At 43.8% G+C, this 17,684-nt stretch overlaps 2 protein-coding genes across 6 annotated transcripts in view; one reads left to right on the forward strand and one right to left on the reverse strand.

Moving 5' to 3' along the window:
- Positions 1–8,115, reverse strand: part of NHLRC2 (NHL repeat containing 2) — a 58,932-nt gene extending 50,817 nt beyond the window's left edge. For both annotated transcript variants that reach the window (XM_089780206.1, XM_006134970.5), the window contains exon 1: positions 7,913–8,115. In XM_089780206.1, coding sequence (XP_089636332.1) covers positions 7,913–8,078 — 166 coding nt within the window. In that variant the 5' untranslated portion in view covers positions 8,079–8,115. The remainder of the gene's footprint in view (positions 1–7,912) is intronic.
- A 249-nt stretch (positions 8,116–8,364) lies between these two features.
- The window catches only part of DCLRE1A (DNA cross-link repair 1A), a 28,591-nt gene continuing 19,271 nt past the window's right edge, over positions 8,365–17,684 (forward strand). The window contains exons 1-5 of one of the 4 annotated variants that reach the window (XM_075935446.2): positions 8,365–8,520; positions 9,922–10,814; positions 12,768–14,384; positions 15,471–15,604; positions 17,210–17,328. In XM_075935446.2, coding sequence (XP_075791561.2) covers positions 10,340–10,814; positions 12,768–14,384; positions 15,471–15,604; positions 17,210–17,328 — 2,345 coding nt within the window. In that variant the 5' untranslated portion in view covers positions 8,365–8,520; positions 9,922–10,339. The other 3 variants (XM_075935447.2, XM_075935444.2, XM_075935445.2) reach the window with 3 other exon arrangements.

A 17,684-nucleotide genomic window follows, 5' to 3' on the forward strand; every position in this document is an offset into this window, starting at 1 on the left:
CTGTCCTCTGCCCCAGCACCCACAAGCACCCTGCCCCAGAACCCTGTCCCAGCACCCACAAGCACAGTTGGGGCCACATCAGTGAGGTTTGAAGGGTATGGAGGTGTTGTGTTTTTGTATCTCACTTGTGTGGCCCCGACTGAATTTTCTGTGGGCCAGTGGCCCCAACTCAAAACAGGTTACCCACCCTTCTCATAAATAAAGACGATGCTGAAATCTTTTGTGTTTGACAATATTTTATTTAAAAATGAAGCCTGGCCAACAAGCCCCCAATGGGGCCAAGTTGTCATCTGGCCACAGCATCATAACACTCCTGTATTCCCCGTCCCGACTCCAAATCTGAGCCTATCATACACTAGAACCCCCTGTCCTGAGCTTCTCATCTTGAAACTCTTGCAACCCCACATCCTCAATCTTCTGCCACAACACTCTTGCACCATTCACACACTGCAAATCTGTGATCTGAGCCCATCATACTCCCAACCTCTCTGCTCTGAGCCCCTCACACCCGCAACCCAAACTCCTGCACCTTCACATCCACAAGCCTGTGGCTTGCTCAGCACCCCAACCCTCCATCTGAGCCCAGCACTCCCCAGCCTAGAGCCCCCTCCCCGAGCCAGCATCCCCTTCTTCACATCCTCCTGCATCCAAATTCCCTTGCACTTCTCACTCTTTCCTACACTTAAATCCCCCATTCACACCCCAGAGCCCACACCTCCTGTCTCAACCCAGTTTATATGCGTTTATATTTTTGGGCCGCAAAAAAAGGCACTGAAAAAAAAAAAGGGTTCCAACTATATAAAGTTTGGGAAACCCTGGGCCCGACAGCCTAGCCAGCTTTCTATCCATCTTACAGTCCATTTATCCAATCCATACTTTCTTAACTTGCTGGCAAGAATACTGTGGGAGACAGTATCAAAAGCTTTGCTAAAGTTGGCACTGGGGGCTATGGAAACAATTTATTTGCATATTCATCATTTGCTTAATGAATATGCAAATAAATGTTACCAGTCCTCCAAAAGCTTGTGAATGGGTTTACTGGTCCCCAGTATCAAAAAGATTGGGAACCACTGCTTTAAACTGTAAAAAACACTTTTAAAAATACTAACACTAAATATATGGGTGGGATTTTCAAATAAGCTTAAGTGATTTAGGAGAATAAATTCTATTATATTTTTGAATGAGACTTGTGTTCCTAAGCCACTTAACCATTTCTGAAAATTCCATTTTATGACTGTATCAACCAACTAGACTAGTGGTCCCCAACACGGTGCCTGTGGGTGCCATGGCACCCGCCAGGGCATTTATGTACACCCACCTAGTGACCCGGGCCAGCCTGAGCCATTCTTGCGCCCTGAGTGTGGCCCCTGCCCTGGGCGTGCAGTGCATGAACAGCCCTGCCCCGGGTGCCTGGCAGCCCCAAAAGGTTGGGGACCACTGGACTAGACTCTCACCAGCCCATAGACCCTAGAACTATCCTCTATTGAAGTCAATAGCTGTGTCTTTTACTTCACTTGGGGTATGGCTCCATTATGGGAGGAATGAATGCTGCAGAGATCGATCCACCAAGGGTTGATTTAGCGGTTCTGGTGACCCATTAAATCGAGCACCAATCACTTTCCCATCGAATCTGGTACTCCACCAAAATAAGATGAGTAAAGAAAGTTGATAAGAGAGTTTCTTTTATCAACTCAGTGAGGTGGACCTTAGATACATATGTATACAGTAGTGCTGGTAATTAATGGCATTTATTCCCATATGATGATAATACTCCATTAACACAACCAGACCATGAATATTTTTTTTAAAAAGATTGATACTTTATAGTATTTCTCCCTCTCTCACTAGGGGGCAAGTATTTTTTACAAAATGGATAAAATATGTAGGAAATATAAAACATTGACTATTTATTTGTGCTGCTTTTCAGATCCTGACTAAGCCATGAGGGAGCAAGATTTACCTATGGGTGACTAGCTCAAGGTGAGCTTGCACATAAGTGACAGAGCTGAGACTGAAATCCAAGAAACCTAAATCTAGGTAATAGCTCATATGGCTTTAGTCACAAATCAAATGTACTCCCATGACGGATGATTTCATTTTAACCTATCTAATGCTGCTTTTGAATGTGATAATTTAGGCCTCAATCCTGCAAGCTACTCTATAAAAGTGAATCCTTATAATCCCAGCAAGTTCCAGGGTCAGTGTGACTCTGTAGGTAAACTCTCTCGCAGTATTTAAGCTTGTATCATAAAGGGCAGCATGGAAAAAGGTATCATGGCATACCGGTGAGAAACTGACTCTTCAGCATGTGAGGTTGCTATCTCTGACTAGGGATGTGGATTCTTAATAGGTGATGTTTACCAGTTCTGGTTAACAGGTGAGGGCTGGAGCACCTCTGCCTGGCGCGGTGGAGCCCACTGCATGCAGGGGACACTCCAACCTGGTTGGAGCAGCCCCCATCCACAGCGGGGGGGGGGGGGGGGGGAGGGAGGATGACCCCTCCAGCCTGGCTGCAGGCTGTCCTGCCCATCTCTCCTTTAATCAGTTAAACATTACATTTAACCAGTTAATCAATTAAATGGAATTTTACATCCCTCTCTCTGATTTTAGTATGTGGGGGTGTAAACAACATAATAAAGATCAGAGAAGACAAGTAGGGAGAGGAAGATTTGTGAGCGGTCTTCACACTGAGAAAAAGAACTTGATACAATGTAATAGAGCAGTGGCTCCCAAACTTTTCGGCATCACGTCCCCTTTTTGATTTTTGAGAAACCCTCAACCCCCCCCCCCAAAATAGCAGCAAAACTTGTTGAGAAAAAAAAAGGATGACTGGGAATGAAAAACAAAAATAGCAGCAAAACTTGGGGGGGGGGGGAGAGGGGGAAATGATGGGCCTCGCGCCCCTGCGCCTCCCCCCTGGAATTTCTTCATACTCCCCAGTTTGGGAACCCATGAAATAGAGGAAGTTCAGGAAGGATTCAATGTGGTGGTCACAGTGATTACCAAGGACAAAGTGTGAGAGTCAGTTATTCTGAATAACCAGATAGGTCTTTTATTAAATAATGAAACTGCTAATAAACTTCTTTACTCTTATTTTCTTTTAAAGAAGCTAAAGAAAGTTTCCAGTCTAAGATCTGTGAAAGGCTGAGGATCATCTGTCAAACTCTCTCAACATGTTCAACTGGAGGAAAAATGTGGAAACTTAGGGGCAGAGAGGGAGAATCCCTCAAATTGGAACTTAAATTATACAGGATAAAATTCTCCTCTCAAAGCTGAAAAAAAGATGGCCTGTCATTTGCTCTCCCTACATGGGAGCTCCCATTGACCATAGTACTATCTTAAACATCTGCCATGGAGACCAAAGTAAAGATTTTTGTTTTAGTTTAGTATTAGATGGATAGGCACGTAGGGGTTTTCATTCAAATACTGAAAACAGAACATCAGGGCACGAATGGAATATCATCCTTCAGGGTTTGGGAAAAATCCTGAAGCCATACTTAAATCTATTTTAGAGTATTTGTGTGCAAGAGAACAAGCCTGGAAGTCTGTATAATGCTAAATACCTGTGGTGAAGTTATTTCCCTGTTATATAATTAGTACATTCTAGCTTTGCATACGAGGAGCAATAGCATTTTTCAATTGCTTAGGAGCCCAAATACTCATAGTGTAGACATGCAGAATAAATAAGAAGCTGATTCACACTACTGAGAAAGTGCTGGGAGAGCGGGGGAGAAGTAAGGATAGTGTGTGAACCAGCCAACTCATGGTGCTCCAAAAGTGCTGGTGGGGAGGGAGAGAAGTAGGTATGTGTGGGGCTCTAGTGCTTCAGTGTCTGAGAGGTGTGGGGAAAGAGGGGGTGCATCGGCCACAGGTTGCCCATCACTGGGGTAGGTCCATTAATGGTATCAGGCAAGATGGCTAAGCCTCTGACTGCCAGATGCTGGGACTGAATGGCAGGGTATAGATCACTTGATAATTCTCCTGTTGTCCTCCTGAAGCATCTGGCATTGACCACTGTCAGAAGATAGGATACTGGGATAGAGGGACCATTGGTCTGACTCAGTAATGCCATTCTTATGGTTTTTTAACAACAACAAAAATCAAAGACACTCCAACAGTTTCCTAGTTGAACTTCTCTAGTCCAGCATCCTTGGGACCTGAATGGTGCTAAACCATGGGAGATCAATATCGTCTAGCAACATTACCAACACTTCCACAGCTTACAGGAGACACAGAAGATATTTAGCTCTAATTTACCCTCAATAACAGTATGGAAGACTGAGAGCGAGGACAGGTGGCTGTAAACAAACTTGATGGGACCACGGGAATCTTGGCCACACCCTACAATAAGTGGACATCCAGCTAACTAAAAATCACGTGGGACCACAGATGTTGCTGGACCAGAGAGCGCTGGATTAGAGGTTCAACCTGTATTATATGGCTAAATTGTGAAAGTATATTTAGGGATGAGCATAGGCAGTTTTGCAAAAGATTGCAAAAAATTACTAGCCCACATATAAGAAATACTTGTTTTTTCTTACCATAATGATGAAAACTCTACTGCTGCAATTCATGAATTAGCAATCAATGTCATTTAAAAAAGCGACAGTAGTATGAATTCATTGTTTCATTTACAAGAGTGCTATACAATCATATTTAAACTGTATAACAGGAAATATTTAATTTCTATACATTATTCTCTCAGCAAAATGACTGCAAAGAGTTAACAACATAGTAGAAACTTCCTATTTGTTAATAATTAAATCACACAGTGTTTTAATATCATGTACTGTAAAGAGTCAATGGAGTAGGGATATAAAATCATGTTTAATTGGTTAACTGCTCTAGCCTGGCCCTGTCCACAGCAAGTTTGGACTTGCCACAGACAGTGGCTGCTCTGGACATCCAGAGCCCCTACTGGTAAACCAGAACCAGTAAGCACCAGCAACAAAGACATGAATATCATTAAAAACATTTTAATTCAATTTTTTATAGTAACCTACTATTTCTTGACCACTATTAATTACAGAGGACACTGCGTTAAACATATACCGAGGTCAGACAAATAATGCGCCAGATAACAGTACTGCACAAAATAAAAGTATTGGCAAACCCAAGCATTTTTGAAAATAATGAGGCAGACTCCTCAGCCCCTTCCAAAATCATGAGATTATCTAACAATTTTAATGGTATTCTGTTTGTTTACCCTCTAACTGGAGCTTTCATAATTCATATTTCTTGCAACCATGAGGGCATTTTTTTCATAGTTTTAAAATGAAAATAGATTCTCAATTAATAATATCCAGGAGCTAGACTTAAAGAAAAATATCAATTATTTTAATACTGACAATAAGATTGTGAGAATTGGCATGATGCATTTTTTAATCACATGGCAGTGCTTCTGTGTTCACTTTATTTTTTTATTCTTAGATTTGTCTTCATTCTACAGATTGGAAAATGTTAAGCAAAACTGCTCACAATGAAAAAAAAGACAGAAACAACTATGAGAGATGGGATGAATACTCAGAGCTTCCTGTCATCTATTTCTATCTAGGGATGTTACAAGTCCGTTAAAAAGGTAACCATGTAACCACCGAAAATCTTAGTGGTTACATGTTTACACATGCAGCGAGCTGTGCGATATAAAGTTTAAATAAGCTCTATACTGCAGAGCCCACAGTGAAGTAGGGAAAAGAACATAAGAATGGCCATACTGGGTCAGACCAATGGTCCATCCAGCCCAGTATACTGTATGCCAAAAGAGGTCAATATCAGATGCTTCAGAGGAAGGGAACACAACAGGTAATCCTCATGTGATCCCTGCCCTGTCACCCACCTTCAGAGAAACAGAGGCTAGGGACACCATTTGTACCCATCCTGGCTAATAACCATTGATAGAGCTAACTTCCAATCTATCTAGCTCTTTTCTGAACCCTGTTGAAGTCCTAGCCTTCACCACATCCTCTGGAAGGAGCTGACTACATAATTAACAAAGGCTTATCAGTTAATCCTGCTGACCACAGGCACTTCCCCTCCTTGTTGCCTCCGTGTCAGCACCAAGCACCAGATCCCACAGAGCTGCCTCTACTCTCCCCTACGTGCTGCTGTTTATCTGAGGCTCCAGAATGGGAGGAGGAGGGGAGAGAGAGAGAGAGAGAGAGAGAGAGAGAGTGTGTGGAGGGAGAAGTAGGCAGTGTGTGTGTGTGGGGGGGGGAGAGTAGGCAGGAGCCAATACCTGTGGGGAGCCGAATCTCTGCAGAACTGCCTACTCCCTAGGGTTGCCAGGTGTCTGGTATTCTACCAGACAGTCCAATTTTTGGGCTCTTTGCCTGGTTAAAAAAAAAAAAAAATCCAGAAAACACCAGACATGTGCAATGTTCGGCATTTCCTAGATTTCTGGCTGGGTGCCGGACGGAAGCCTGGCAGGGGCTGTGGGAGTGGCTGGGAGGTGGGGCGCAATCGGCACTGGAAGCCCTGGCTGCATCTGACGCCTTGGGGAGGAGGAGAAGCCCTGTTCCTGCTCCTGAGCGCATGGTGGAGCTGCAGCTGAACTCACTCGCACTTCTCCGGACTGTGCGCAGGACTGACAGTGCCCCAGGATCTACATGTGCCCTGGTCAGTCCCACTCCCCCCCCCACACACACTTTCCCGGACCCTTCCCAACCAGCTCCGTTGCCCCCCAGACCCTCCTCCAGCCCACCCCTGCTTCCTGCTGGTCAGTTCTTCTCCTCCCTATTTCCCCTGGACAGCTGTGCTGCTCCCAACCACTCTCCCATCTCCCCAGGCCAGTCGCACTGCCCCACCCCGCCCCATCTCCCCCTCCCAGCTGTGCTGACCCACCCCGTCCCCCTTCCAGCCGGTCCCTCCTTCTCCCCCCCATCAAGTGTGTCCGGTATTTTTTCTAAACCTACCTGGTAACCCTACTGCTCCCCCTCGATGACTCCCACATAGGCGGGGGAGCAGGCAGAGCCAGTGCTTGGGGGAAGCTGGCTTTTAAGCACTCCCTTTCATGTTTCCTCTCTCCTCCTCCCCCGCTGACTCTATCAGAAGCAGCAGCACAAGGTGGCAAGGGTCTCCCAGGACGTGGAGCTGGGAGTGCACTGGCTACTGGCCTCACACCCAGGGACTATCGAATAGTCATGTAACTGCTAAAATTTGATGCGGTCACATGATTATTCAATTACACGATATCTAACATCCCAGCTGCCAGTCTCTAGGGAAGGAAGCTTGCCTGCTGCAGAGAAGCTGCCTTTCCGGGGAGTGGGAAGAGTTTAACCGATAACAGTAACCAAGAAGCATCCGCTGAGGGTGTGTCTACACTTGCACCCTATTTCGAAACAGGGATGCAAATACAGACATTCGAAATTGCTACTCAAGTGTTAAACCTCATTGTACGAGGAATAAGGGTTATTTCGAGAGAAGGGTTTTCTCTTGAAATAACCGCGTCTACGCAGCGTCTGTTCATTCGAAATGGCGCCAACTCGAAAGAGCGCCATAACGCGATTACGCAAACGAAGCGTGGGGGTATTTAAAACCCGGCTTCATTTGCCATTTCGAATGTCTTCATTTGCATCCCTGTTTCGAAACAGGGTGCAGGCGAGGCCACACCCCAACACCCCTTTCACATCCCACCCCCCCCCCCTTCTAGTGAATACAGAAAGGAGTTGAAGGAGGGATTAGAACTCAGGGCTTCTGATCTCCAAGCCCTGGACACCCGCAGAATCGAGGCAGGGGCTTGTCTCACACCTGCCCAGCTCCCTGGGGCCGTGGTGGGAAATACCAGAAACTAAGGGGGGGGGGGGGAGCTACAGGTCGATGCCGCGCTATAGTCACTGTCACCTCCCTCCCGCCTCGCAGTCCGACGGCAGCGGCTTCCCCGTGGCACCAGGCCCCGCCCTCTCCCGTCGCCCACCTCCTCCGAAGTCGGGGACTCTGAGGTCCCGCTCCCGGCTGTCCACCTTCTCCAGGTACTGGGAGACCAGGCTGTGCTTCTCCTGCGGGGCCAGGGCGTCCAGCAGGTCATACTCCAGCTGGCTCTGGGCAGGCAGGAGCCCCGGCAGGCCACCCCCCGCCGCCATGTTGCCTCCCTGCCGGGCCAGCTCTTGCCAAACGGACACTGTTTACCAACCTGCCGTTTCCCCTCAGCACATCCGACACCCGCACTTTCCATTTCTTCCCACGACAGGAAGAACGAACGGGGGGTGGCTCTCCCTTTTTTTAAAAAAAAAATCATGAATTTAAACTAATAACAAGATCGTGTGTTTTAAAGCAAAACACTTGTTTAACGTCTCAAACGACAAAGCACCCTTCATGTTCCCAGGAGCATATTCGTCCAACGGCAAAAAATAAAATCCGAGCGCGAGGAGTCGTTTCAACTCAGCAGATTCGACGCAGCACTTTTGATCAGGCAGTTATTGGGGGGGGAGGGAGGGATAGGATGGAAACGACGTGAACAAGGCCAGCATGAAAACGACCTGGGATGTGATTATTGTCGAGTCCCTTCCTCCCTTTGGGACAGGGGTATGGAATGTGCGGCAGCGGATAGGGCGACGCGGCGGGAGCCAGTGGCGGGAGGGAGCGAAAGGTCTGCGCGCCTGCTGTTGCCGGGGCAGAGGAGGGGTCTTGGCCGGGTGGGAGGGGGGCGGTGGTGCCCCTCCCCGGCACAGCCAGCGGTGCCTGAGGGCTCCTTCCGCTGCGGGGCGGGGAGGCTGCGTCCAGGGACACCGGCATCCCCGTAGCAGGCGCAGAGTAAGATTGATTGGGGCGGGGGCGGCGCTGCTGGGGGGGGGGGGGGGGGCAGCTCTGACTGAAGCGAGCACGGACCTCAGGCCATTGGCTTACAAGACCCTGTTACAGCCCGCAGGGCAGCTCTCCAGCGTCCCCGGGAGATGACTGGGCCGATCCCGGACGGCTGGCAACCCCTACGCCCGGGCTGGGCAATCATTTTTAAAAAGGGGCCACCCCAGCAGGGCGGGGCCAGGAGACTTCTTGTGCTCCCCCCGCCCCGGATTGGCCTGGGGTGGCAGAGCGTGAATTCTAGTCCCCTCCCTCGCCCCCACATACCAGCTGGCAGTTCCCTCTAGCTGTGTAGTGGGAGGAGACCTCCCGTGCGCTCCCTGCAATGATACACCCATCTCCCCTCAGAAGGGCTACGTCTAGACTGGCATGATTTTCCGCAAAGGCTTTTAACGGAAAAGTTTTCCGTTAAAAGCATTTGCGGAAAAGAGCATCTAGATTGGCACGGACGCTTTTCCGCAAAAGCACTTTTTGCGGAAAAGCGTCCGTGGCCAATCTAGATGCACTTTTGCGCAAAAAAGCCCCGATCGCCATTTTCGCGATCGGGGCTTTTTTGCGCAAAACAAATCTGAGCTGTCTACACTGGCCCTTTTGCGCAAAAGCTTTGCGCAAAAGGACTTTTGCCTGAACGGGAGCAGCATAGTATTTCCGCAAGAAGCACTGATTTCAGACAGTAGGAAGTCAGTGTTCTGGCAGAAATTCAAGCGGCCAGTGTAGACCGCTGGCAAGTTTTTCCACAAAAGCAAGTGCTTTTGCGGAAAAACTTGCCAGTCTAGACGCAGCCAAGAAGAAATGTCCTGTGTTTTCAAACTTGCTCTCTGGTCCCTCTAGTTTTCCCAGACCTTCCCCCGGGTGGGAGGGAAGATGTCTCCTTCTATCGGCTCTTAGGTACCCCACTTAGGTGCTGGCAGGCTGATTCTGGAGGTGCCTTTGAGGCAGCAGACTGCAGGTGTGACATGTGAGTGGACCAAAGCCAGGGCCTGATCCCAGTTCTGTTAAAGTCAATGGAAGATTTGTCATTGTCTCCAGCAGAGTTGGATCTGCTGCATAAAGCCATTTAGTCTTTCACCTCATACTGCCTTCTGTAAGCATCCCTATGCCAATTAAAATCTCATTTGTTTTCAGTCTCCCACTATTCAGGCCCTCGAAGCATTCTCTGTCAGATGCGGATTTGCAACCGTAACCCAGCTTTCTAGATACTGTGGTAATCTTCAGTGCTTCAGTGCAAGAACAGTAATTGCAGCATATAAATTTATCCACAAATAAGTACACTTTTGATCCACTTGGTTTGATTTCATAATAGCATTAAAATATACAAGTTCCTGCTGAGCACTTTTAAAACTAGATCTCATGGCCTTTCAAACTCATCTATGATGGCCATCCAATTTGTGATCCAATGTAACACTTCAAATGGAGTTCAAGTGCTTTTCAGCTTCAGATCTAGGGAAAGAAAAAGCATTAAAAATAAACAATCTTTAAACTTAGAAACACTGAAATACTATTGCTTAAGGCCAAGGAAAATATTTGATGTGGTTTTTTTGCCATGTCTGAAAATGACCAGTTGGAAGAAGATATTTGGGAGTACAAATCTATTCGGAAACCAAAATCAGTATCTCAAAATAATTTGGTGAACATCTATACATCCGTGCAGAAAGCAAATGATGGGAATTGCAAATCAAAACGAAGTGGAGGTCGGAATAAAAAAAAAACATCTGAAAACCAGGACAAGTCTAAGAAAAGTGAACAAGGACCAAGACAGAAAGATATTCAACCACTTATAATACCTGACCAGAGCTTGAATCTATCTAAAGATGACTATACTGTGCAGACCCCGGAATGTGCAACTACACCAGTAAAGCAAAGCAGGATATGTAACAAAAAACAAACCCCACCAAATGCAAGACCAGTTTATGATGGATGGTGCCCGAGCTGCCAGATGCCTTTCTCTTTATTGTTAGCCCAGACACCTCGGTGGCATGTTACTGACTGTTTGGATACTCCAGGTTCTACTGAAAAAGGTAAGACTCTAGCGAGAAGAAATAGCCCATCAAACAGATTTTAAAGGTTATTCAAAGCAAGTTGTTTGAAACGTTGGTCAGATTTAATAGTACAGAATCTCACATCCGTTTGGAATCTGAGAATTTATAGTATGGTTGGAATTACTATTACAATGTTATTAATTATTTAGCAGCATTATTTTCATGTCATATTGGGGCCTTGGATCTCTTTTTCAAAAACATTGATAAAGAATGAAGGTCCAGTCTCGCACGTGCTGACTCCCTCCTGGAGGTATTGCATTCAAATAGGATTGAAATAGGAGTTGAAGGACTTGAGGGTACTTGAATACTGTGTACAGATGTGGTCTCCTCACCTCAAAAAAGATATTTTGGCCTTGGAAAGGGTTCAGAAAAGGGCAACTAAAATGATTAGGGGTTTGGAACGAGTTAAAACGACTGGGACTTTTCATTTTCTAAAAGAGGAGACTGAGGGGGGATATGTTAGAGGTATATAAAATCATGAGTGGTGTGGAGAGGGCGGATAAAGAAAAGTTATTCATTAGTTCCCATAATATAAGGACTAGAGGACACCAAATGAAATGAATGGGTAGCAGGTTTAAAACTAATAAGCGAAAGTTCTTCTTCACACAGCGTGTAGTCAGCCTGTGGAACTCCTTGCCAAAGGAGGCTGTGAAGGCTAGGACTATAACAGAGTTTAAAGAGAAGCTAGATAAATTCATGGAGGTTAGGTCCATAAAAGGCTATTAGCCAGGGGGTAGGAATGGTGTCCCTGGCCTCTGTTTGTCAGAGGCTGGAGACGGATGGCATGAGATAAATCGCTTGATCATTGTCTTCGGTCCTCCCCCTCTGGGGCACCTGGCGCTGGCCACTGTCGGCAGACAGTTTACTGGGCTAGATGGACCTTTGGTCTGACACAGTACGGCCATTCTTATGTTCTTATGGGATCTAAACCACTGACACTTAGGACTCAATCCATAATGAAAACGTTGCTTTCCTCTGACATAGAAGTAAGCAGTGTTCCCTCTAACCGTCTTCATGGGCTGGAAGGGAACATTGGCCCACAGTGTGTGGCAGATTTTCCAGGATACTTGCAACTTTTGAGAGCTGATATCAAGATATGACTGCTTGCTCTACCAAAGACTGGAGCAGATATACTTCAAGTCTCAGTCCTTAGCAACCCTATATTGACTGTGTCTCCTGTGAGAGTATATGAACTCAAGAGATTGCAGACTTATTTTATTCTGGAAGAGGAGTTAGAGCAAGAGAACTGGGACCCTTTAACATATAGTATATGTGATAATACCATAGCACTTTAAGCGGTCTGTTTAGACCTTGTGAATCTTCTGGAAACCGAACCTGTGATCTTAATCTTTTTTTGTTTGAAAACCAAAAAGTACATTGCCCGTATACTTAAACTAAAGGCTGCCCCTTTTCTTATATTTTTTGGCTTTCACTGGAGGGATGTTTGAAGTCACAATTGTATTATGAAAATGGAGCTCTTAGCCCTTAGTTTTTCTATAGTTTTAACTGTAGGCAGATCTATTTCCCACCTTCTAACTTTAAAGTAACAGATGTAGAATCTTGCTGTTTGGTACTGATTTATCTACTGATCCTAAAATTCCCAAATGGATTAGTAAGACATATGTCACAAAATGCTGAGAACATTAAAAAACAAAAAAGAGAGACTGCCAGATTATTTCATAAAGTCCTGAACATGAAAACACTTACGCCTGTGAGTAGTTCCAATAGCATTTTAAAAAGTTTATTGTATCCCAACTGACAACTGTGAGGTGGAATGTCAGGTTAATGAGACTCTGAATAGCTCTATTTATAAGGGAAAGCTTTTAATAGCTATGCTATAATATAATATAAATCACTGTATTAATTTTTATGCTATAATGCCTTTTTGACAAGATACCAGCAGTGTATTATTCTGTTTGATTCTTTCCATAGAGTGCCCTGATGGTCTACTGTGCAATTCCACCATTCCATCTCACTACAAGCGCTATACCCATTTCATACTTGCTACAAGCAGAGCAGGGGATTATCTTGTTGATTCTTCAACATACAACCCAGAGAGAACATTCATGTCTTCTGATGTCACTAACTCAAGTTGTTTCTCCGGCTTTGTGGATGGCACCTCACAGCATGAGAAACTGACCAGGAATGTAAGAAATGTCTCAAATGAGGATCCTATCTTAGTGATTCAGAATTCCACACAACCAAAATCTCCAAATCTAACCAATTTAAATACTACTTCTTCCACAAATGTTCTAAAGCCCCAAAAGACTCTTCTGCTCTCACAGTCTGCAGATGATAGTGGCCAGCTCAAGTCTTGGGATTTTCCATTTTCTCAAGGAAGTGAAGCTAGTGGAGATCTGGACTGTCAGAATGCCTCAAATCAGAAAAAGCTGCTACTTCCAGAAACTGTCTGCAGTGACTGTGAAATTTCCTACTCCCCACTTAATACTGATGAGGAAAATGAAGAGGAAACAGAGGAGGAGGAAGAGAAGGAGGAGAAAGTAAAAAAATCACAGAAGAGATTATTTCACACCCAGAACTCTGACAATGAGAGCACCAAAAAGGAAGACTCTAGCTCTTTGTGGTTTACTAATTTGGGTTGTTCTCCACTCCACGAGGAACCCAAATATAGCTGCCTTAAAATAGGCAGTTTCATAATACAAAATGAACCTTGTGTAGAACTGAAAGGACTGAGTAATTTGGATGGTTTTGTTAACCCTGTTTCTCAGGATCACATGAACAGCATGCCATCTAATTCAGGAAGTACTGATAATCAGTTAAAACACCCACAAGTGGCACTAACTGCAGAATCCTCTATTTCCCTTAATTATGATATAACTAAGAAGGAATTTGATTGGCCAAAGTTAAGCGCCTCTGTTTCTAATACAGGTAATTGGGAGCTAAAAGATATTGATGCTTGCCATTTGGATTCTGCAGACTTGGCTGTGGATGATCCATCATTGTCCTTGAAAGTCAAAGAAGAAGGTGGTAGATCTTTTCTGTCAAGGCAAAGTGAAGTTTCAAAGAAACCTAGTTACTTCATCATTAATAAAATGACTACTAATGCAAGTGGAAATGCAGTATACCAGAAGAGATCACAGCCAGTAACAGAGAAAAAAGAAAGTCTTCCTAGTACAGCTGCTGTACCTCTTGCCAGTACAGTCTCTAAAACACAGTCATTGGGTTTTTTTGCAAATATGAAACCCAAATCTGTTTCAGCCAAAGAACTGAAACAAATGGACATTGGTGTTTTCTTTGGATTAAAACCCAAAGCAAAAGAAGATAACACAGTGGAGAAACATTTTGGGGAGGGAACACAGGCCTCAAGTCCTGTAATTCCCAATGGAAAAAGGCCCAGACTACGAAAGCGGAAAGCTGAAGGCTCCGTGGGAGACATAGATGCAGTCCCAGAAAGTTCAAAGAAAGATGGAGTCTGTGCAGATACAACATCTGGTGGGCAGCGAAGTTGGAGGAAAAGATTTAAGGCATTGTCTTCTACAGAAGAAGGAACAAAAAACAAAAAGTGCCCCTTTTATAAGAAGATACCAGGTGAGGAGTAATTGTGACTTTTAATTTTAATGGTTGAGTTTAATGGTTGGATATAGCTTTTTTCCAGTTTTAATATGAGGCCTCTTTTATTTGGTTTTAAAGTAAAACCCTTTTAGGCCCCAATCCTTTAATGATTTTCACAATAGGTGGACCCCATTGAAGTTAGTAGAAACCAGGAACATAAACATTTAGAAAATGACCCCAGTTCATTCTGAGTGAGCAGCAATGAAAGAATGAAATCCTTTTGTAAAAATATTATCTAACTTCTAAAGATAGCAACAGAAAAATAACAAACATTGAGACTTAAATTATATTTTACAGGGCATGTAGCTTAAGGGGAAGATTTTCAAAAGCATCTAAGGGATTTAGGAGCACAAGTCCCATTGAAAGTGAGACTTGTGCTCCTAAATCCTATAGGTGTCTTTTCAAATCTCTCAGTTGATGTTTTCCTTGCCTAATTCATAACTTGTAACTTTTACATAACTTATTTTGAAGCAGAAAAGTTGGCTAATGATTAATAGAACAAAATATTTGTCACTCTTGCAATTATTTTACCACAACTTTACTAAGTACATTATTTGAGCTTTATTTTGTTTTAGATATAATATTACGCTAGAATGACATTCTCCAATGTAAATTAGTAGAGTTTTTTAAAATAATTAAAGCTAAAAAAAAGCTAAGAATTTATTATAATCTCCTCAAGTAACTATACAAAGTATAAGGAAGACTGATCAATAGCTTGAAAAGTTTAAATATTACAGATTTCTCACAAAATGTTGAGAACATTAGAAGATTTTAAAAAAAGAGAGACTGCCGGATTATTTCATAAAGTCCTGCACATGAAAACACTTACACCTGTGAGCAGTTCAATAGCAAATTAAAAGTTTATTGTATTCCAGCTGACAACTATGAGATGGTCCAACAAAGGATCATTATAGTTGTGCTTTTTTGTTTCTGGAATCAAAACATTCCTTTTCTGTTGAAAACAATTTTAATTTTTCTACTTAAAAGAAGATCTGACCAGTAACTGGCTGTTGCTATTCCATGCATATTAATTGACTTGTTCCTGTTGTATTTATGTTGTAGGAACTGGATTTACAGTTGATGCATTTCAGTATGGAGAAATCGAAGGTTGCACAGCGTATTTCCTCACTCATTTCCATTCTGATCATTATAGTGGCTTAACAAAAAAATTTACATTTCCAATCTACTGTAATAAGGTAAGATTTCCTAGGGTTTTGATAATTACCAAATCAGTATGCAACTGTGAATGAAAACCAAAGAATACAGTATTCATATTCTACAGCTATAGGATCAAAATCTCAGCTGTGGCTGATGCTGAAGAACATTTGGCATAGCTGAGCTGGATAAAGAGTAGGGATGGATCAAACAGATGTAAAGACCTTGTTATTGCCTCTTTTGAGCCAGCTGCAGGGAAGTACATGAGGGGACAAGAGGCACTCCCCTTACCCAGGGGAGTTTTTGGAACTTAGATATAGCTGATGTTATAAGAGGCTGGAGTACAGCCCAGTGTTAGTCATAATCCTTCATAATCTGCACATTGTGCTATGTGGTTTTGAGATCCTTCTAAATATTTACAATTAATCTAATAAAATTAATTAATATTTAGCAATTTCACAACCCTTATTTCTTTAAAGAATTTTACCCAGCATCCCTATGATATAAACAAGCATATAGAGATTGGGATGTGGAAGCATGAAGGTTACTTTTTCCTGCAAGCATGCATAAAATTAGAGTAGAGCCAGGAATAGAATTTAGGAGTTTCTGGCTTCAAGTCTCAGGCTTTATACACCGGAGATGCTGCCTCTGTTTGTGATGGTTCTTGCCATAACTTTAGCCATACTGTGTGGTATTTATGCTTGGGCTTTTATTTGCTGGCACAATTTTTAAAGCGACTTAAAAAAATAACTTGAGCACAGAAAAAGTGAACTTTGTTCCCATTACATGATTTCCCCTGTAATAAGGCTTGGTCTTTTTGATTGTGTCTCAGGCTTTGTTTCTACTAGAAATGTAATCAATCTCCATTAGGTTGACTGACAGGCACTGCAGTGATTACTGCTGTGGTGCATGTCCATACTGCCCTCCTTGCATCAGTGGTGTGTGTCCTCACCAGGAGTGCTTCCATCAACATAAAAAGGGCAGTCTGGGGGAACTGAAAGCCTAATCTCTCAGCTCTGCTAGCAGCTCCCTACAGGGAGCCCAGCTGCCCCACGGGCTCCTGGGCTCCTAGTGGGCTTCCCCCCTTCTAGTTCCCTGTTGCCCAATGGGAGGGAGGAAACCACCTAGGGTTTTTCCCCTTCCTGTTCTCTGCCAGGAGCTGGCAGAAGCTGCCTGTGGCATTTTGCCCCTATGAAGCAGAGTCCAGCTGCCCTAGCTTTTCAGCCCACTGCTGCCGGGAGCTGGATCTGAAGCTGCTAGGGCATGTCATTCTGGTTCCCAGCTGGGTCCACTTTCCCTTGGCTACTAGGAATGGAGTTCAGCTGCCCAGCTCTTCATTATAGCTAGGTCCAGCTGGGATCTAGCTGACTGACTTTCATGTCAATTTAATTGCTCTTGCTCTGAAATTGACAAGATACCCCTATAAGGGATGCAGTGTCTATGCAGACATTGTCACCTAATTACTCCAACATAAGCCTTATACTTTTTGTGGAGGTGGAGTTACCATGTCAGTGTAGTAGGGCACTTACGTAGGCAGGAGGAAGGCTGTAATGTAGACACTGACATAATTAGGTCCACATAATCTGCCTATGCCATCTGAACTATATAGTATAGACCAGTCCTCAGTACTAAACTCTCTTTTGTAGGTAACTGGCAACTTGGTGAAGAGTAAACTTCAAGTGCAAGAACAATATATCCACATATTGCCAATGGATACAGAATGTATAGTGAATGGAATCAAAGTGGTCTTGCTCGATGCCAATCAGTATGTATCTTTGCAGCTAAAGTCTATCATTATCTTTGACATTCACTATTTGCTAAGTTATTGTTTAGAAATGGTTTATTGACTTCAGTGGATCTGGAAGACTAATAATGTTTTTAAAGCACTTAAGTGTTTTAGAAGCATAATGTGATTTTCAAAAGTGAGTTAGGACCATGGAAGGGTAAATCTCATTGAACTCTTCCAAGTGCCAATGTTACCTTTGAGAATGGGAATTAGACTTTGAAAATGTCACCCTAAATCTATTTTGTGCATTTGTAATGAGCATATCACCAAGATATCTACATGTTAATGATAGAGTGCTTTAATTTTCACATTTCGTTACTGACATGAATCCTGAT

This window comes from Pelodiscus sinensis, chromosome 8, assembly GCF_052426305.1.
Source record: "Pelodiscus sinensis isolate ZL-2025 chromosome 8, ASM5242630v1, whole genome shotgun sequence".
In the NCBI taxonomy this organism is placed as follows: domain Eukaryota; kingdom Metazoa; phylum Chordata; order Testudines; family Trionychidae; genus Pelodiscus; species Pelodiscus sinensis.